Raw genomic sequence first — 21,558 nt, 5'->3', positions numbered from 1 at the left:
ATTTTCCATTTAGGTGCCTAACTTCAGCCAAAAGGGTTCAACCATTTCTGAGAATTATGCTAGAGAATAATAGGTTTACTCAAAGCTAACAGGCTACTTACCTGCCATCCAGCAACAAAGTAGCGTAATAGTACCTACTGCAGCAACTATGCCAGGAGAACTGGTCCTCTGTCTTTTCCAGATACCAATGTAATTTTCATCAAGTTATATAGTGCCAATATATATATTACCAATGTATATATTACCAATGTAATTTTCATCAAGTTATATAGTGCTAATATGCTTTGTGTCTAGACCTAAGCAACCCTGCCTGGGTACAGGAACAATGAAAAGATAACAATCTTAACAACATCTATGATTGGTGCTGGTAAACATTCTGGAAATGATAAATGTTAAGGTAAACACATTTATACTGGCTGATCTGGGAACATTAAAATACTTGAATCATTAAAAAAACAGATTATCATATCATCAAATGAAGGTTCATACAAACAATATAATTCACAATTCTATAGACAATAGTAACTATGAAAGGATTGTGTGTCAGGATTGATGAACAATGTTGCCAGGACTATGTTGTGGTTAAGAGGGCCAACAAGATCCTTGGATGTACAGAGAGGACTACTGAGTAGGGGCAAGGAGATGGTATTACTTCTGTCTACCATGTTGGTGAGACCTTTCCTGAAATAAGAGTACCTTGTTTTGGAGCAGCCATTTCTATTATTCCCCATCTCTCTGAAAAGAAAAGGTTAAAAAGAATATTGTTATTCATCTTGCAATGCTTTACCTGAGTTGCAGCAACAACAGTAGTTACAGAAGGTGTGGCTGAAGGCGACAAAGCTCCCACTTGCTGCAAGTGACTGGAAGCCTGCTGAGGTAAATGAGAACTGGAAACTGGAGTGCTAGATCCTGAACCAGATACTGCATTTGGAAATGATACTGCTACATCATTGCTGCTATAAATACCTGAAAAAATACAATAACATTTATATGAATTAACTTCTGTTCATGACCAACAATATAAATTTGCTATAGAAAATGAAAGTGGAAGTTAATAAAAGGCTCAAGTCAAGATTATTTAAATCAGACTACAGTGGCTGTCAAATTTTTAGACTCAAGGCACCCCTCAAAAAATACCAAGTGTTAGCTTCTACTCACTCTTTGCCCACAGAAAACTTATAAATTCTTCTGTCGCAAATAACTCAGAAAGAGAACAACAGACCCAAAGTTTTTGATACTAAAGATTCCTATTTAAAATCTTTGGGTTTATTTTGTGAATCATGCACAGGTGTTTGCACACATAATGGTGCTAATATTGTACAGTACTCTGCAGTAACCTTACAAGGATCTCATAGAACAGCAGGCTGTGGTGGCACCCCGGATGAGAATCACTGCTCTAAATTCTAGATGATTTCACTGATTCAGTTATAAATATTACTAAAATGTACATGATAAATCAAACTATATTTGTGCACAGTACAGAATGGTATATGTATAACAGTACAATTTACTGCTAAAATGTTTGCCTTCTACTGAATCTGCAATCTGTCTAATACTTCAGTAAGCTACAGTAAAAGGATAAATGTTTCAAAAGAGTGCAACAAACTGAACGAATTAAAAATAATTTTCTGAAATTAAAACAACCATCCTTGTACTATAATTTTTTTTTTTAAATGGTAAGTGAATTCTTGAAGTTAAAAGGAATTTCCTATGCATTTTTTTAATAGAATTAACAGCAATTCTGAGAACAAAGTGGTCAGATTTGCTAAGAGAAGTAAATGGTTGACAGAATGGTAAATGGTTGATAGAACTGATAAAATGAATAAAGAAAGAATAAAAAATGAATAAAGAAAGAATCAAGGGGAGAATATTTAACTTCTGGGATTTTTAAATATGGTACAATATATCATATACTGTCAAGGCCTGAAGCTGTGGAGAACCCAAAGGTTGTGCAAGAGACTGGCAAAAGTGAAAAATAGACTGGGATTTGAAAAAGCAGAAAAACCTGACATTCTCTTTCAGTCTACGAATGAAAATGAAGAGGGAGAGGACAAGATCTATTACTTCAGTCTGAAGGACACCCTAAGTAACACAGGAGACTGTCACTGTCAAGAGATTTAGGTGAAAAGGAACTTATCTTTCCATTACTTTGACTTAAACATATCTGAAAATTTTCCAAGGCTATCCTGAAATAGCCAATTTAATTTAATGATTCCTCATAATCCACTCTTCCATAAATCATTTGGTTGTAAAAGTGATATATTTTTTATAAAAGTTTACATATCCAGACAAAACATAGTCTCTTATTTTTGTTTGATAAATTATGCTGTTTTGCATGTTTAATTAAATTCCAGTTCCCATCCTTAAACAGCTGCTTGTTATAAAAATCATGAGCAAGGGCTAATTATCTAGTAAACAGATCAAGCAAATAAATTCACAACTTTGTAATATATTAAAGTAGTTAAGAATCTAAAATTAAGATATATAATTGCTTAAATAAATGTATACAGGTACAGTGTACCCACAGAATAAAAAGGTATCAAATCTAGCAAGAAGGCTCTATTTGGTTGTAAATCAATGTTTTAATGTTAATAAAACAAATAAGAATGCAGATCTTTAGAAAATAACTTAAATACAATTAGAAAAGTTGATTAAAATCAACAATTAAAAACCAATGCTTTCCTCTTAATGATTCAAATCACGATTTAAATAGCTGATTTAAATCAATCTACTCTGACAGTTGATTATGTTAATGTTTTACCCAGGCTCAAGCTTTAATAGTTTGAATAGGAAGAGTCCACACACTGATGATAAACTACTGTTTCTGTCTATCTACACATGAATTATAAGTCCTAGAAATCATGTGGACCCAGGACTGTGCAGAGGACACCCCTCAAGCATACAAAAAGTGGGCACTAAGATACAAGCAGTGGTGTGCGTTTCTTTTTTCCTGGTCACTCCATGTGGCCTTGAAGAAGAACTGCAGCATACCGTCTCTCCTTTTTTTTTTTTAAGCAAAGACCTTCAGACATTCAGGGAAATTTTTACAGTTTTGACTTGACTTTCTCTGCCCTAGGCTGATTGGCTGTTTGCTCCAGCCCTCCCACCCCTGTGTAATTAGTTCATTACAAAGCAAAACCAAAGGAGGAGTTGGTACTGTGGCAGTTCCCACCCAAGAGTTTACTGCTTAGAACACTAGCCCAGGAAAGATTCCTGAGCTATATGACCTCCTCACCCTGCAAGGACTAAAATTCACAGCTCTCACTTCCTAGAACCATGCCCTAACCACCAGGTTGTGGGCTAGCTGTATGGGAACCCCTTCTACACCTCCAGTTGAAGCTGACCTGGTAGTCAACCATGAAGCAAGATTCATGGAGCCGAAAAGAGGGATGAGGGAGCCTGACTCTATACAGCCCAGTGAAGTGGTATGAGAGACCTAACTTCAGGTCCCTACTACCAGGATTCTTTCTGCTTTTTAACCAATGATAGTTTATTTAACGTGGAGTGCATAAACAGGCCTGGCAGCAGAGAATAAAACTGAAAGCAGACTGTTAATGCAAGCAAACTGTTAATGCATATGGAGTGACAAACTTTAATTTTATTAAAACACCAGTAATAGTTTAATTTGCCAAAGAAGCAAGAGTAGGCTTTATAACAAAGTAAAGCTTCCCTACTTGTTGATGCTGCAAAATATGAAAGGGAGATGGCCTCTCTCCCAGTATATTGTTAAAGCCTTAAAAGAGCCTGAGCGTGATATCTTTACATTTACTACTGCCTTACTCCCTGAGAAGTCCCACTGACTCCACTGCGACTAGCTGTACAGTAAGTTACTTTTTCATGAGAGTGAGGGAAGGAAATTTGGCTCCTAATTTGCAGATCAACCCTTGAGTTACACAGCATTTCAAACACAACTGTATGAAACCCATATGAAAATAGTCTTTGTTAATTAAAAAAAACCCCTAAAAACATCTGGAACACATTAAACCACCATGCTGTTTTTTGGGGGGCAGATAAATATATCAATGCCTAAATCAGCAGATGGTAATAATGAAGGACCTGGAAAAAAATAAGCATAAAAACCATGGGGCTTGGAGGAGAATGCTAAAATAGGTGAAAAAGCAGACATAACACATACAAGCCAAAATTTATGGAAAGCTAAATATCACTGGGTTTTGTGACAAAGATTAAATTTCAGCAAAATATATGTAAGTTTCTAATACAGGGAGTCATCTTGGGAGAAGGTGTAGAAGCTTATAAATTGACTTCCTGCACATGTGTAACTGTTCAACTACTGAGGTCCACTGCATGGAAGCACAAAATGCAAAACTTTGTCCAAAAAGTTATTATTAGTAGTTATTCATCAAAATAACACAACACAAAAGTTTGATTGCTTCCACAGTTGCTAAACATGGCTTCATGTTACAGTTAGACCAAAAAGACCTCTGAGGAAGGCTAGAAGTGGCCTTATTTTTGCATCAGCTATGCTATTGGAGCAAAATTTTATAGAAGCAATGGCAAGAATGTGCCTCAGAAGTGCCTACATAAAGCAAGGTCTTTTGGGGTTTTTTTTACCACATGTGTTACATGGGTCAACTGGCAAGTCTGTAACAGTGTGAAAGTAACAAAAACTAGCTATGCCAGATGTTAAACCTCTACTCTCTTTCCTAACTATCAGTAGTGCATTTGGAATCATGATTAGCTAACTACAGCCCACAATAAGTTTAACAATTACGTTGATCAAAACAATCATATTCAAATAAGAAGTTGATGCAATCTGATCATGCAACAATCTGAAACTGCTGTATAATGCAACAATTAATGTGAACCATTAAAATGGTAGGCAGGTCAAGTTGAGGCTCATGCTGTTCATAGACTCATAGAAAATTAGGATTGGAAGGGACCTCAGAAGGTCATCTAGTTCAACCCTCAAAGCAGGAACATCCCCAATCATATCATCACATCCAATGCTCTGTCTAGCTAGGACTTAAAAACATCCAAGAATGGAGAGATTCCACAACCTCTCTGGGTAACCTGTTCCAATGCTTTACTACCCTCCTACTAAGAAAGTTTTTCCTAATATCTAAGCTAAACTTCTTTTGCTATAACAAGACCATTGCTCCTTGTACCATCGTCTGCCACCACTGAGAACAGTCTAGCTCAGGGGTGGGCAAAATGCGGCCCGGGGGCCGGATGTGGCCCACCAGGCCATTCTATATGGCCCGCGGGGCCCCTAAAAAATTTAGAAAATTAATATTTATCTGCCCTGAGCTGCCTGTCATGCGGCCCTCGATGGCTTGCCAAAACTCAGTAAGCAGCCCTTTGCCCAAAATAATTGCCTGCCCCTGGTCTAGCTCTATCCTTTTTGCAACCATCCTTCAGGTAGCTGACGGCTGCTATCACAAGTCCCCACTCAGTCTTCTCTTTTCCAGTTCCCTCAGCCTCTCCTCAAATGTCATTGAGCCAGTTTTCTATCCACCTTAAAATCCATTCATCCAACCCATACTTCCTTAGTTTGTTTGGGAGAATGCAATGGGAAACCATATAAAAGTCTTGCTACAGTCAAGATATATCACATCCACTGCTCCCTCCACATCCATAGAAGGCTGGTCAGGCATGACTTGCCCTTGGTGCATTCATGCTGACTGTTCCTAATCACCTTTTCCTCCAAGTGCTTAGAAATGGATTCCTTGAAGACTCCATGATCTTCCCAGGGACTGAGGTGAGGCTGACCAGCCTGTAGTTCCCCAGATCCTCCTCCTTCCCTTTCTTAAAGATGTGCCCTTTTCCAATAATCTGGAACCTCTCCCAATCACCATGAGTTTTCAAAGATAATGGCCAATGGCTCTGAAATCACATTGGCCAATTCCCTCAGTACCACTGGGTGCATCGCATCTGATCCCATGGACATGTACACATCCAACTTTTCTACATAGTCCCTCACATGTTTTTTTCCCAATGTTGGCTGGTCTCCTCCCCAGACTGTGCTGCCAAGTGCTGTAGTCTGGAAGCTGACCTGGCCTGTGAAGACTGAAGTAAAAAAAGGCATCGAGCACTTCAGCCTTTTCTGCATCATCTGTCACTAGGCTGCCTCCCCCATTTAGTAAGGGACCTTGATCTTCCTCTTGTTGCTGACACTTTCCCTGATCTTTCTCTTGACGCTGACATACTTTTAGAAACTCTTCTTGTTATCCTACCCTTGCTAAGTGCAACTCCAATTGCTCTTTGGCCTTCTGGATTTCATACCTGCATACCCAAGCAAGATGCTTATGCTCCTCCCTAGTCATTTGTCCAAGTTCACACTTCTTGTAAACTTGTTGACCCACACTACAGTCATCATAGCATTATAGAAAAATAGGAGTGAAAAGAACCTTATGATGTCATCTAGTCTAGCCCTTTTCTAACCTGCTCTTAAAACTTTCCCAGAGTGGATATTCGAGAAACCTCTCTAGGTGGCCTGTTCCAATGCTCATAGCATGGATGTTCATCCTAATCTGTAGCATAAAACTTCCTGTACAGTTTGACTACAGTTTGAAGCCATTGCTCCTACTCTTGTCCCCTATGACCACAGGGAATAGATTATCCCCATCCTATTTATAATCGCCCTTCAGGCATTTGAAGATGGTTATCAAATCCCCCCCTCCCCTAAACTTCTTCAGACTAAACATTCAATCCTTGTTCTTTCAGCCTTTTCAAGGCATTTTCAAGGCCTTGAATCATTTTTGTTGCTCTGAACTGGACTCTGTTCACATCTGTCTTAAAGTGGAGGACCCAAAACTGGACAGAATACTCTAGCTGAGGCATCACCAGTGCTAAGCACAGTAAAATAATCGCTTCCCTTGACTTGCAACTGACATTCCTGTTAATGCAATCCAAGATGCTGTTGGCTTTTTTTTTTTTTTTTTTTGCAACAAGAGCACACTGTGGGCTCATATTCAGGTTATGATCCACTGTAACCCTAAGATTCTTCTCTGTAATACCACACCCTAGCCAATCAATCCTCAGTCTGTACTTGTGCATGCAATTATCCCGTCCCAAATGCAGGGTGGAACTGGTTACGAATATGAAGGTGGAAGATGACTTGGGTGAGAATGACCATGAAATGATATGAGTTCAAGATCCTAAGGGGAGGAAAAAAGGAGAGCAGCAGAATAAAGACACTTGACTTAAAAAAAGAAAACTTTAAAACAGACGTGGACAGATCAGAAAGAGTCCTGTCAGCTCCAGGGTCTCTGGGTCCCTGCTGCATGTGAAGTGCAGTCGGGTCTCAAAACGCTGTCAGATGCAGGGAATCTCAGTCTGGGCTGCATGTGGTCCTTATGGCTGGAAGCCCCTTCAAAGGGGGCAAAGGGGGCTCCCAGCCATGGAGGCCTGCTTCTTGCTGCTGCAGGAAGAGCCCAGGATTGGGTTCCACTTACATTGGCCATAAGGTGCGATTGGACCTAATGCACAATCCCGCAATCGCACCTCCTGCCATGTATGTATGGCATGGCAGGAGGTGTGACTGTGTGGATCACACATTAGATCCAATCACACCTTTACCTGCACATTCAGATAGGGCCTAAGATGCAAATCTACCTTGCCTTCTATTGTACTAGGACTTCTCATTTTTTCTGAATAAAAATTCCCCATACTTTTCACATTATTTCAGATAACTGATTACACTAATTTCTCCCTGAGAACTAAGGCTGACACACTTTTACTTCCTCTTACTAGGTTTTTATCCAAGGTCCTTCACTCTTAACAGAGCTCTGTGATGCTATTCTGCATGTCAAACAGATATGCCTATATTTAAAAGCTTGAATTATTTACTGCATTTATTTCAAAAGACATTTCTGATTTTACAATTTCAATCATAAAGGCTCAGTTTGAAAAATTTCAAACTTTTGCTGATGACTAAGGCAAGAGTAAGCTATTTTGGAGATATCTTTCATATACACTAGATTGACAGTGCATTTTATAGGTACTCATGTCGTTTTATGACACGAGTATTCTTTGGAAGATCAAGACAGAGAACTTTACAGACAGGCGAATATAATCATTGCACTCAACATCGTTATTCCTACCCCAAGATGATACTTTGTTTGAGTATTTGCAATAATTCTGTAGTGGAATTACCAGTAATGAAGGATAATCCTGCTTCTTAATAATGAAGAATGTTGATGAGTTAAAAAATTTCTGGTTTTTAGAAAAAATGCATATGGTTTCTATGCTATTTTCTCACATTGCAACATCTTTCGAAATACATTGATTGCATCACAATGTACACATTGAAAATATATTTGTCCACTTCCCACATGTATGGAATATGGGAAATTAAGACTACACTTTGACAATAGCTGCCTCTAAAATTACAATTAAATATTAAACACATCATAAGTAGTAAGTCAATTACACATTTAACAAATATTTTAGACCACATCCCTGTTAGTATACTTTCTCTTTTACCACTGTAGTAACAAGAGAGGGGATGTTCACAATTAACTTAGGAAACAAAAACTGTTTGTGGAAGGAGAGTGGGCACCCAGCATCACATGAAAGTAGCAGAAGATTATTCAAGCATTATTTTGGATGATCATATCTAAAAATCATAAGTTGACTGACACTCACTCTAATCAACTCTTAGGCTAGGGACAGAAGTTACACACAAACCAGTTTAAGTGATCAGAAACTGGTTTAAACGGGTAACAACAGAAATCCAGTGCACATAAACCAGCTTCAAAATGGCTGAAACTTGCTTAAGATAAACCTGGTTGAATGTAGTATCAGACTTAACTGATTTGGGTCAAACCGGTTTATGAAACTTCCAGCCCAGAACCCTTCCTGGTTCAAGTTAAATCAGAGTCCCCCAGCATCCCAGTATGCTTTGCAGCCCTGGGCTAGGCTGGACTGTCTACTCCAGAGAGCAGGGCTGTCCCTGCCCCTCTGCTCCCTAGCTGGAGCAGTGAGGGCTGGCTCCGCTCCCTCCTCCCTCCCAGCCCCCAGCAAACCCCTGCTAGAGTCTGGGGCCAGGGCCAGGGGTTAACGTCCCTTCCCCCGAGTAAAGAGCTGCCCTGTTCTGCTAAAACCTTACTGCTGGCTGCAAATGTGGACTACAAGTCCCAGAGGCACCTGGAAGCAGGAAGAGAAAGTGATGAGCAACCCTGCAAAGTCCTACTGTTGTGAATCTGGACTGCAGTTCATTTGCATATTTATTCCATTTTTGCAGCTTAAACTAACCTGCAGACTGAATCAAGCTTTGGGCTTTTTGACTGTCTGTACTTAGCCTTAATGAACATTTTAACTGATTTCAGAATTATGTATTATTATTATTATAGTATAAGTTCTGTCTCAGTCATACGGTTGCTGCTGGCAAAGACTTTTTTTATGCTGAATATGGACAAAACTTTTTGAAGGACAAATTAAATCAAACACTAAAAAAAATTAAACCCCTACCATAAAAATCCAAGACAGAACAATTACCTTTAAGACAATTACATCAGCAACAGTAATTTATTTTAATACAAGTCTACAGCTTGAAAATTGGGAAGATCTCATTTCATTGTGTGACAAGGAATTTGTTTTGGTTGGGAGTTTTTTGTGCTACCCTATGAACAAAGGAGGCAGGATGTCATTTCAGATACAGGAATAAAGAATCTCCCAAAACATTCTCCCCAAGAAAACTGATTTGAGAAAGGAAGATCCTGCAACTGAATTATAATCTTCAAAAAACCTGCATATCAAGTCACTTAACAACTGTTAACAATTTAACAAATAACACCAACAAAATCATTCTAAGATCCTGGGGGAAACTGGACTGAGGGTGAAAGAGCTACAGGTCATTTATCTCAAGGACCCAGAAAATCTACACTCCTATAATACTTAAACAAATTATTGTCAGTATTGAATATCCACATGAATAAAAATAACTAGGCTTTCTGAAAATATAAGGGTTTTGCTGCTTCATAAAGGTCCAATGTGTAAGAACTGCAGAACTGACACCTCAAAACCTCATGATTCCAGCTGGACAGAAAGTCCTTGGGAGTGCTCAGAAAAAAAATGCAATTCTCCAAGTGAGAAAATTAGAAATGATCTGTATCAATACAGATAGTTTCTGATACCATTACATTTAGCCATCCCCATTAGCCAAGAAGAGTATTTTGAACTTGATCCTGCGCCCATTGAAATTTACAGTAAAGCCCCCACTGACTTCCACAGTGCAGAACCAGGACATTATTGAGGCACTGCAGATCGATACATACTAATTTAGTAACTGAAAACAAGCTCTCCTAACAATGAATGAATCCTTCCACCACACTGGACTTACCAGCTGGAGGCAGCTGTATCGAAAAAATCGGATCCGTATTGGCCAATATGCCTCCTTAAATATCGGGTATTGGTATCCACCCCAAAAATCTCTATCAGTGCACCCCTACTAATAACCAATCTAAATTTATTTTGTTGCAATTTAGGATCATGGCTCTTTGTCCTGTCCTCTAGCTACAGAGAATGGTCTACCTCCATTCTCTGTATAACCAACCCTTCCAGTATTTAAAGAATATTATCAAATCCCCCTTCAGTCTTGCCTTGTCCAAACTGAATAATCCTAGTTCTTTCATCCTTTCCTCAAAAATCATGTTTCCTAAACTACTAATAATTTTTGTTACTCTCTGCTGGACTCCTTTTAATTCTTCCATGTCTTTCTTGAAGAGTGATGCACAAAACCAGACACGGTACTCCTTGTGAGGCCTCATCAATGCAGAATAGAGGGGAAGAACGACTTCCTTTAACTTTCAAGTGATGTTCTTACTAATATAGCCATAACGTTACGGGGGTTTTTTTTTGCAAAAAGAACACTGTTGGTTCATATTCAGTTTACAATTCGCTATGTGCCCTACATCCTTTTCTGCAGTACTTCTCAGTGGGTATGTCTACACATGCACTTTTCATGTACATCATCCCAATGTAAGGCGCATTAAGGGCATGCGTCTACATGTGCACACCTTTAAAAAGGTGATTTTAGGCTATTCAAGCATAAAGCAGATATCAAATGTATGTGCAAATAGCTAAGTCGCTTTACTGAACATGTAGACGCACTAATGTGTATTAACGCGGTGTATGTCCATTGACTTGGAACTAACTTTAGTCCCAAGTTGGTCCACACACCCACATTAATAAACATGCACGTGTAGACATGCACCTAAATCACCTTAAAGAGCATTAGACTAATGTCACAGATTTCACAAACATTAGGGCTGGAAGGGACCTCGCAAGATCATTGGGTTCAGCCCCCTGCCCAAGGGGCAGGAAGTCAGCTGGGGTCAGATCACCCCAGCAAGATAAGCATCCAAGCATTTCTTAAAGGTATCCAGGGTAGGTGCTTCCAGAAGCTCAGAGACTCAGACGGCAAAGAAGTTTTTCCTTATGTCCAGTCTAAAACAGTCTTTCAGCAGTTTGTGACCGTTAGACCTTGTCTTCCTTTGGGATGCCCTGGTGAACAGAATTTTTTACATGTGCATTAAGTTTAGGCACACATAAAAGCACGTGTAGACACGCCCAGTATATTCTTGAGAATAGCCTTTCCTTTAAATTGCTCCACTTTACCAAAATAAATCTATGAGATATTTCTATGAAGGCCTGTTTAAGGTCCATATGTATGTGAGTTTTATGAAAACTGTGATCCATTAGCATCAATTTGATTAGATCACTGCAACATGCTCTACATCTGGAACATAAAGATGGAACAGGTTCATTACACATGTCCCTGTGGGCCAGATCTGGCCCACAAGGCCATTCTATCCAGCCTGCGGGGCCCCTAAAAAATTTAGAAAATTAATATTAATCTGCACTTGGTTCCTGTTAAAAATAACAGGAACCAAGGGCAGTAGGACCCAGGGGAAGCCCGGTGGGCTCCCACAACAGCAGGGCAGGCCAGAAGCCCCACCAGGGGCTTCTGGCCTGAGACCACATGGCTGCCCCATGCTAGAACCGCAGGTAAGGGGGAAGTGGGGAGAAGGGCAGGGGGGGACCCCGGGCAGGGAAGGAGCCCAGGGAAAAGCTGAGCGCGGGGTGGGAAAAGCGGCCCCTCACCCACCCCGTGCCTGGCACCCCGCGCTGCAGCCGCTTGAAGTCTACCTGGGGCTGCCTGTGCCTGCTCTGGACAGCCCCACGCAGGCTGAAAGCAGCTGCAGCAGGGAGTGCCAGCCATGGAGCAGGGACAGGGCTGCTTTACCACTCCCCCACACTCAGTTTTTCCCCAGGCTCCTTCCCGGTGCAGAGGAAAGCGGTTCCTCGCCTGCCCCATGGTCAGTTCACAGCCTACACGGGGCTGTCCAAAGCAGGCACAGGCAACCCCACATGGGTTGTGAGTGGCTGCAGCGTGGGGTGCCAGGCACAGGGTGGGCAAGGGGCTGCTTTCCCCACCATGATCAGCACCAGCTTCTAACCCGGCCCTGCTGTCAGCCTGGGCCCCATGCCAGCTCCAGGCTCGCCCATCAGGGCTGCGTGTGGCGACAGCAGCTGCAGCACCCCCCTCTTGTCACACTGGGCAGCGTTTGCCACTGCCACCTCTGGGCTGCCCAGAGTGCGAGCTACAGGCAGGCAGCAGCTGCTGCGTGCAGCCCCGACGGGCGAGGCCAGAGCTGGCAAGGGGCCCAGGCTGGCAGCGGGGCTGGGTAACAAGTTGGTGCTGCGTGCAGGGAAAAGCGGCCCCTCACTCACCCCGTGGCCAGCACCCTGCACTGTAGCTGCTTGCAACCTGCGTAGGGCTACCTGTACCTGCTCCAGACAGCCCCATGTAGGCTGTGAATGGCTGCAGCAGGGAGCACCAGCCACAGGGTGGGCGAGGAGCTGCTCTTCCCCGCGCTCATGACCAGTATCTTCCCTGCTGGTGAGCAGGTGGTCCGGGCTGTGCGCTGCCCCCTGCCTGTACCGCGGGGGCTGGGGGGCACTGGGAGTGAGCGGGCGGGGAGCCAGCCAAAGTACGGGGTCCGCACCGGTGTTCCAGGGCCAGTGCTGGCGGGACCCAGAACAGGGCGGCAGGAGCGCAGGGTACCAGGCCAGCAAGGGCTCTATGGAATCAGACCAGCTCCCCCTTCTCCCTGCTGGTGCAGCCCAGCCTGGCTCCACAGACCCCTGCAAGCTTGTGCCCCCGCTTTGGGCCCCACCGGTGCTGGCCCTGGGACATTGGTCCCAAGATGGTGACCAGGGGACAGGGCACCTGTCAAGGAGTGGGGCTACCCATGTGGCCCCCGATGGCCTGCCAAAGCTGGGTAAGCAGCCCTCCGCCTGAAATAATTGCCCGCTCCTGATCTAGACCAAGGGTGCTCAACACCCAGCTCTAAGCCAGGTCTGCTCCTTGAGTCCAAAATGGCAATGTGGAAGCAGTAACAGCATTAATTGCCACACCCTGCTACAAAATTTCTGGACCCATAGAGAGCCTTGCAGGATAAATAACATGGCCCTGCACATTAGACTGGGCACAAAGGGTTAGTTGCAGAGATAAGGCAGTGAGGGGCCCAATCCAAGGGGGCAGGGATGGACCAAGTCAGCGCAGGGCCCTATCCAGGCAAATAGGGCCAAGAGTATTGATAGAATTGAGTCATCATGGCGGCAGGTGACCAGTGGCGTCTCACAGGGGTCAGTGCTTGGACCAGTGCTCTTCAACATGTTCACTGATGATTTGGATTTGGGTAAGAAAAGCAAACTGGCAAAGTTCACTGACGACACCAAACTATGGGGAAGCATGGTCATGCTCTAAGGCAGACCAGCAATACAGGCCAACCTGGACAGGCTTGTGAGGTGGGCAGACCTCAACTGAATGTTGTTTAACACAGAAAAATGTAAAGTGCTCCACCTGGGGAGAAATAATCCACAACACACTTAAAGGCTCGGTACTGCTATGCTTGCCAGCACCACAACTGAACAAGACCTCGGTGTCATGACTGACAACAAAATGAACATGAGCCACCAATGTGATGCCATAACCGGCAGAGCTAATCAAACACTGGCATGCATCCACCAAGGCATCTTGAGCAGGGCAAAGGATGTCATCCTCCCGCTCTACTTGGCCTTGGTGAGACCACAACAGGAGTACTGCATCCAGTTCTGGGTATCGCACATCAAGAAGGATGTAGAGAAACTTGAGAGAATCCAAAGAAGGGAAACACGTATGATTAGAGGCCTAAAGACCAGGTCACATGAGGAGAAGCTGCAAGAGTTGGGTCTGTTCAGCCTGGAGAGGAGAAGACTCAGAGGGGACCTGGTGACAGCCAACAAGTATATCAAGGGCATACATTAGGGCTTGGGGGAACATGTATTCATCAAGGCCCCCACAAGGGAGGACAAGAAATAATGGGCACAAACTGATTGAAGATCGCTTCAGGCTTGACATAAGGAAAAACTTCTTTATAAGTCAAGTGCCGAAGGTTTGGAACAGGCTCCCCCCAGAGGTGGTACAGTCACCCACCCTGGCAATCTTCAAGAAGTGTCTTGTCGCCCATCTTGCTGGGGTCGTCTGATCCCAGTGGTCTTTCCTGTCCAAGTGCAGGGGGGCTGGACCTGATGATCTGTAAGGTACCTTCCAGCCCCTAACAACTATGAAACTATCCAATCCACAGGGCCAAGAGGTTGAGCACCAGTGGTCTAGAACACCTATTCCTCTAAGTGCAGAATTTAAGCTGTTGGTTCTGACCTACAGAGCCCTAAATAGCTTGAGACCTATCTATCTGACATCCCTTCCCCCAGAACACATCTCAGTGCCATAGTTTTGAGCAATGAAAGCTGGGTCCATCTTAAGGTATGGCCAAATGTACTTATAGCCATTTCAAAAGGGGAGTGAGAGCTGCTGCGTGGCTGTGCACACCAGCTGTTACCGTTATGTCTGCATGATCTTGTAGCAATAGAAAGCTAAAATGCCATCACTTTACTCCTGTATTAAGCCAGAGTTGGAGCAGCTTTGCTACACAAACTGCTACAGAATCATGCAGGTATAGTAGTTGTATCATAGCAGTTTCTTCTGATATCTTTTGATAGGGAAGTAATTGGTATGACTGTGTGTGCCAGGGGTAGGCAACGTTTTTTGGCTGGAGTGCCAAAAAAACCACAATGTCTACCTTAGAAGGTGCCGGAGTGCCGACATGTCTGAGCCTAGAGAAGCTGTTTGCAGCCTCCTGGCTGCAGCTGGCCCACGCAGCCCAGTCTGCTTGCAGCATGGCTTGCAGCCTCCCAGTTGCCTGCTGGGAGCAGCCTGGGCTCTGTGGCTGGCAGCAGCTGCTTAGAGCCCAGGCTGGCGGTGGTGTGCCAAACAAAATGGCCTTGCACGCCTTGCATGCGTGCCGGGGATTGCTGACCCCTGATCTATACCTTCATTAGTTGTCAGAATAAATTCTAGAAGGTGCCATTAAACTTCAAAGTTAGTCTCTCTTTCTTTGTTTGGAGTTGTATGGATTTGGTAACTTCTAGGGCATGCTGTAAAGCCAATCCATACACCCAGGATTTTGGTGAAAGAGACACGTGAAAGAAGCAGATACGTGCATAGAACTCTTGATTGGTTATCTCGGGGTGGACAAGGAGGGGGAGTAGTTGCTGTCTTAACTGTTCATTAATTTAAATTCAAGTTTTTGCATCAGCACTAAAATCCATTAAAATATTATAAGCAGAACAGGCAGTGATGCACATGCTTGACGTTTTCCATTAAGAATCTGTTTATGGTGGAGGGGGAGGATAATATTCAGTTAAAGCAGTTCAGCCAATTCTGAAAATGAGGTTTGGGAATAACATGTTGCTTTGCCCTTATTGAAAAGATTTGTACCATCATTTCATGGAGCATTAGTGCCTCCATGCTTCGAGCAGAGAACTTGAGACAAAAACAAAACTCGCTGCAGGTTTTAAGGATGTGCCTTTTGTCATCCTTATGAAAATCTGCTCATATTTAACCAAATGTTAAGCTTCTGCAAATTTTAATTTATATATGCTCAGCAGAGGCTTTCATCTGCCCCAAACATATTGTGACTCAGGAAAGCAGCAGCTGAGCAGGACCATGTTTGCAACTCCTCCTTCCAGATGACATGGACTGCTGCAGTACCAGAACCAAGAGTCAGAAGACTGTCTGACCTGTACCCTCAGTAAATCCCCCACCTGCAACCTAGGTAGTGAGAAGGAAGAGAAAAAAGTGGCACTCGTTTACAGATGGATGAGATGCATGTTAGATGGCACAGAAAAGAGGGAAGAGATGCAGGCAGGGACTGCTGGAGGAGACTGGAGCATGGGCTGGGAGCAGGGATAAGTAGAAACAGGACAGACTAGAGTCATGAATGAGTGATAAGACAAGAGCAGGCATTTGAGACAAGGGCAAGAACAAGGGAAAATGCACAAAGGAAAAGATGAAAGGATGGGGCAAGAACTAGCAAGTGGAGACAGAAGCAAAATGGGGAAGGGGAAAGGCTGTAATCAATTATATATATATATATATATATATATACACACACACACACACACACCTTTTCAGAATCTGAAATTGCTCCTAGAAAACCTAAGCCACAGCTGTCTAATCAAGAACCTGAATCACTGACAAAATGTGTCTACATCCTCCTTTCTAGTGGCAGACCACAAAGAAGATAGTAGTTTCAAAGTCAAGTTAAAAGTTTAACTACAGGCCTGAAATATGGCACAAACCTGTGAATCGAGGAAAATAAATATATTAATCTCTATATATCTTTTAATGTTAGAGCAGTCTGTTTAATTACTATAGTAGCAGCAAAACTACTCATTTTTCTCTTTGTAAAGTGGTAGCTTTGTCTCTTTTGCTTTTTTTTACTTTAAGATCTAGGAAAAGCACAAAAAGGAAACCCAGGAGGAATGTACATATCAACAAATGGAGAGGAGAGAATAGCACACAAATCTAAGTACCTAACCTCGACTAACTAAACCTTTATGTGATCAAGCCACCCTTATCCTCCTCAATCATCTTGGTCATCTCTGACACCATCAAAGTAAGTGATAAAACTCTTGTCCTCTCTTGGTTTTCTTAAGTCAGACTTCTAGTTCTCTTTAAAGGTTCCTTTCAACAGAGGCCTGTCTTTATTCACCTCTTCTATACATTTTCTTCAGGGAAGACATGAACTTGCTAGCTTCAGCTAACTATTTTACATTAACAACTTACAAATCTAACACACTGCTTCGTACTTGTCATCGTGTCCAAACCAAAATCCAGCCTCTTTTTTAGATATGTACTTATTGATATCTAGTTACCAACATGACTAAATCCAAGCACTTGATATTCTTCAGCCTCATTTATTGGCCCTTCCCTTGCCCCTTTTTTTCTTTCACCATAGATAATACTGTTATAGATAAACAGCATACCTATAGTATGCACTTAGTCATCCATCTTCCTAGATCAATCAGCCAAAGTCATATCTAAATACTGTTCTTTCTTCTGGCATAGCATTACCAATATCTAGCTGCCTCTCCCCTCTGCTCACATTACAATAATCTCTTTTCCAGGCTTCATCAATCTGATAACTCAAATGCAATTGGAAGACCTTAGCACAATGCTAAAACAGACTGAAATTAGGCTAAGCTGAAGGAAATACAGCAATGTAGAAGAGACAGACCCTTTATCCTAAAGGATAAAATATGTATGTAATATTATGCTAGACCATAATCATAAATTCAGAATATATTAACATAAATCAAACTGTCAACATTCATTATTTGACAAGGAAATAAACAATAACAAACACCCACTTTTTTAGTATAATTTCAGTCTCTCTGTTTGAATAAGTAACATGTAAGCAATACAACAAGCAAGAGTGCAACATCAGTCACAAATGGTACAGCTTACATTCTGCACTCTCAGGTTCCTATACCTCTCCAACTCAAATCAGTGAAAAAGCTCTGCTTACAAATAGCAGAAACTCACCAAGTCCAAATTCTGCATACTTTGTCAGATACACTTCAGGTGTTTTACTTTTTTTCAGAAAAAGGGTGAACTTGCTTTCCTTCATCTCAAAGCTGGATCAGAGCACTGTATACCTGGGAGAGCGAGAGGGAAACCCTATATCAAAAGGAAAAAATCTACACCTAATTTACTAAAGCAAAGCAATTTGAAAAAAAAAATCATTAACACGTCTCACCATATACAGTTTATGAAATATTTAACTCAATACGATTAAAACTGGCATTTTTAAAGCCTATTGTTGGAGATACCTATCTTTCTAAAAGGTAGCATTTGTTGCTCTAACAATAGGGAAATGCGAAGGCAATATATAATCAGAAGTAGTGATTTAAAACCTGAAGAAATGTATAGTTTAAATTCAGTCCTTTCCATATAGAACTAAATATTTGCAAGATATATGTTATGCCTGCAGCTCCTCTTCTTAAATAAATGTACAGGGTTATGAGAAGAAAATTCATTTTCTTTAGCTAATACCCCTGGATAAACTTTTTTAGATTTTATTAACAAAGACTGAGCTGCAGGTTGTCTGGCCGGAATTAATGAAACAAAGAGTTATGAGGTTCAGACTGATCAACTTCAAAACTAATCTCCCAAAGATTAGTTTTAACTTTAAATACTCCCTCCCAAATCTTTCAGTAACTTGTGAAAACGACCTACACATCCTACAAACAATGGGTGCATACACACATACCAAGTCAACATAAAATAAGGCAACTTCAAGTAAGTGACTTAGCTAAGTCTTGACTTAAATTAAGCCATGTCAGAGCATACACACATACAGCTCCTTGACATGGTGGCAGCCATCTTGTGAGCTAAGTCTACTTAAGCCATGTCAGAGTGTACACATGTACAGCGCAGAGGTGTCTTATCTTGTCAACTCTTTAAGTCAACGCTGTTCCACATACGTGTGTACACTCTGACAGTGAAGTCAACTTAAAAAAGTTAAGTCGGCTTAAGTGTCAGAAAAGTAGTACATGTGTAAGTACACAAACAGAGCAGTTTTGTCCTTCTGGAGATAAAAAATAAATCCAGAAAAAAGTACCAGACATCAGTTCCAATCTAATATACTGTATTCCATTTCTACTGATTGTCAGAAAACAGTAGAATAAGACAAAACTATAGTAGAAGACTAATAGTGAATACTGCAGACAGATAGAAATTAGTGCATAATACATTAAAGCAGGGGTTGGAAACCTACAACCTATGGAGTCATTTGATCTGGTCCACAAACATGGAGTTTTGACAGCAGGGAACTTTGGCAGTGAGCACTTTCCCTGTGTCACTGTGGGGAGATGCAGCAGTGGCTGGTACTTTCCCTGTACCAACATGGGGAGAAGCACCAGTAGCTGGGTCCTAGTGTGTGCCTGGTCTGACCCAAACCAGGTCATTACAGCTCACAGGCCAAAAAAGGCTACTAAATACTGAATTAAAGCCTCAAATACTGCCTTCTGTGAAATCCATAGGACAGTTACCAATGACAGCAATGGGTATAGCACTGGAGCTTAAGAATAAGGGCGTAATGAATATAACAAGGATGCCTCTACATGTTTGAGTAGTAGTACAAGTAGTCAAGATGTTAAATGGATGAGTGCCAGCAGTATTACTATTGCACTGCTATGAATGGAGCATAGAAGAACTAGGAACACTATTCACAAAAATAAAAAGAAGAGTGTCACAGAACAGGAATAACACTATTATCATTTTAACTATACACATACAGAAAAGATAATGGAAGAAACCTGAGGAACTATTGACCTATCAGCCTCCTGCAGGCAATCTACAAAGTTTTCACTGAGGTACTGAACAATTGACTCACTGCAGCCCTGGATTTCATCCAATCAATAGAATACGCAGAGACCTTCAATCAGGATTTTCCACAAAAGACTACCTTTCGGTGATAAATGAACCTCTGAAAAAGATTCTAATATAACTTACCATTATGTATAGTATTCATCAACTTTGAGAAAGCTTTTGAGTTAGAAGAAAAAGGTCTTCATGTTAAGATCATGTTTAACAGACACACAAAAGAATATATGTATAGACGGGAGTTTCACTGAACAATAATATAGCTGAATACATCTTTCTTATACTGTTTCTCTGATCGTTTACAGTAGTCCAAATTGGAAAATGGGACTTAGTTTTTCCTACTTTATTTTATTTTATTTTTTTACAGATGATTATTTTGCCAGTGTTTTTAGATATTAAGTGTCCTGGCATAAAAAGTAAGATAAATCAGAAGCCAGCTGTTTTTTTTAATTTGTTATACTAGTTTTACAACAACAGTGCCAGATTTAGCCTACAGCCTAGTTAAAAAGTTCCTAGTTCTGTTTTTTTCTTCATCAAAATATCCCCAGGTTCAGGTTTACAAGCCTGAGAAAATCTTAAGTTTCTAAAGTTGACAAAAGTAATTTCAAAAGTTCATTTGAATTGATTGGCTAATTCTAGTTATGTATTACATGACATTTTTGCCTCACTGACTGAATGAAATTAATTCATACAATGAAGAAGTTAAGGTCAATATAAGCCTAACTGGAATATCAAGAGATGAGGTGAAAGAGGTGAAAAAAGAGCCAGGTTGGTAAACGTAGATTTAATATTAATATAAATATATTACTGCCCGTCAAGAATGACGAGAGGTGGGGAGGGGCAGCAGCGGCATAGGGTAGTTAGTGGGTGCTGGCGCTCCATCCCACCCCCACCCAATCATTCTTGACAGGCAATTGGCTAGTATACTTATATTAGCTTTTTAAATGGGATGTCACTACATTCTGAAAAATTTGAGGGGTACCTTTAATCTAAAAAGGTTGAGAATCACTAGTATGATGTCAGAAAGTAGCTAAGGGTCTTTCCTGATCTGTTATGCAACACAGTAGTTGCACAGATAGGACACCATTTGCAACAAGACCACTGCCTTTTCATATTCAGTCTAGTGAGTTGGCAACTGTAAGATGCACTCCTAAGTGCACCCATTCCTCTGCTCCAAATACAGTACTTATGTCTTCAACTAAGACTCCTGTTATGGCTAAATCACAGATTGAGTGGTAGTGGAAGACCAGGACCTGGTAAAGATCTCTGTGCTACCTTAGGTGAATTTCCCTGACATACATCAGTCCTCCCATGATGTATGCACCTGTACACAATGTGCTAGAAATGCATAATTGTCCATATGTTGCTTCATCCTCCATCTCTTCTTTTGAAAGAACTCAATTTAAAAAAGGCAAATCAAAATCGCTACTCTAATGTCGTGTGAATATATGCAAAGCAAGGTTCCCTCTAAGGTGCGCATGTGCGTGGCCACACACAACTAAAAGTGCAGCCACGCACAGCATTTTTAAGGCCGCGCACCAGGAGAGGCTGCAGTCGGAGCCTGCCGCAGGCTCCGGGGAAGTGCTCCGCTTCCCCGCATCAGGGCCGGGGAGTGGAGCACTTCCCCAGAGCCGGCAAAGCCTGCGCCAGTTGCCCACCCCAGCCTCCATCCCTGCCTTGCCTCACCTCAGGGAGGAGCCACTGCCTGCCCCAAGTGAGGCTCCACCGGCTCCGGAACACTGCACTGCTCCCCAGCATGGCCTCCGGAGGCATGTCCCACAGTGTCCCGTAGCCGGCGGAGCCTCACTTGGGGCAGACAG

General features: G+C 42.0%; 1 protein-coding gene across 11 annotated transcripts in view; it reads right to left on the bottom strand.

The window, feature by feature from the left end:
- Positions 1 to 21,558, bottom strand: part of MLLT10 (MLLT10, histone lysine methyltransferase DOT1L cofactor) — a 242,181-nt gene that overhangs the window by 48,009 nt on the left and 172,614 nt on the right. For all 11 annotated transcript variants that reach the window (XM_025199722.1, XM_025199714.1, XM_025199715.1 and 8 more), the window contains one exon: positions 788 to 966. In XM_025199722.1, the coding sequence (XP_025055507.1) occupies positions 788 to 966 (179 nt within the window). The remainder of the gene's footprint in view (positions 1 to 787; positions 967 to 21,558) is intronic.

The sequence above is a fragment of the Alligator sinensis genome, unplaced genomic scaffold, assembly GCF_000455745.1.
Source record: "Alligator sinensis unplaced genomic scaffold, ASM45574v1 scaffold221_1, whole genome shotgun sequence".
In the NCBI taxonomy this organism is placed as follows: domain Eukaryota; kingdom Metazoa; phylum Chordata; order Crocodylia; family Alligatoridae; genus Alligator; species Alligator sinensis.
The sequence above is the reverse complement of the archived record's forward strand: the minus strand, read 5'-3'. Positions and strand labels throughout refer to the sequence as shown.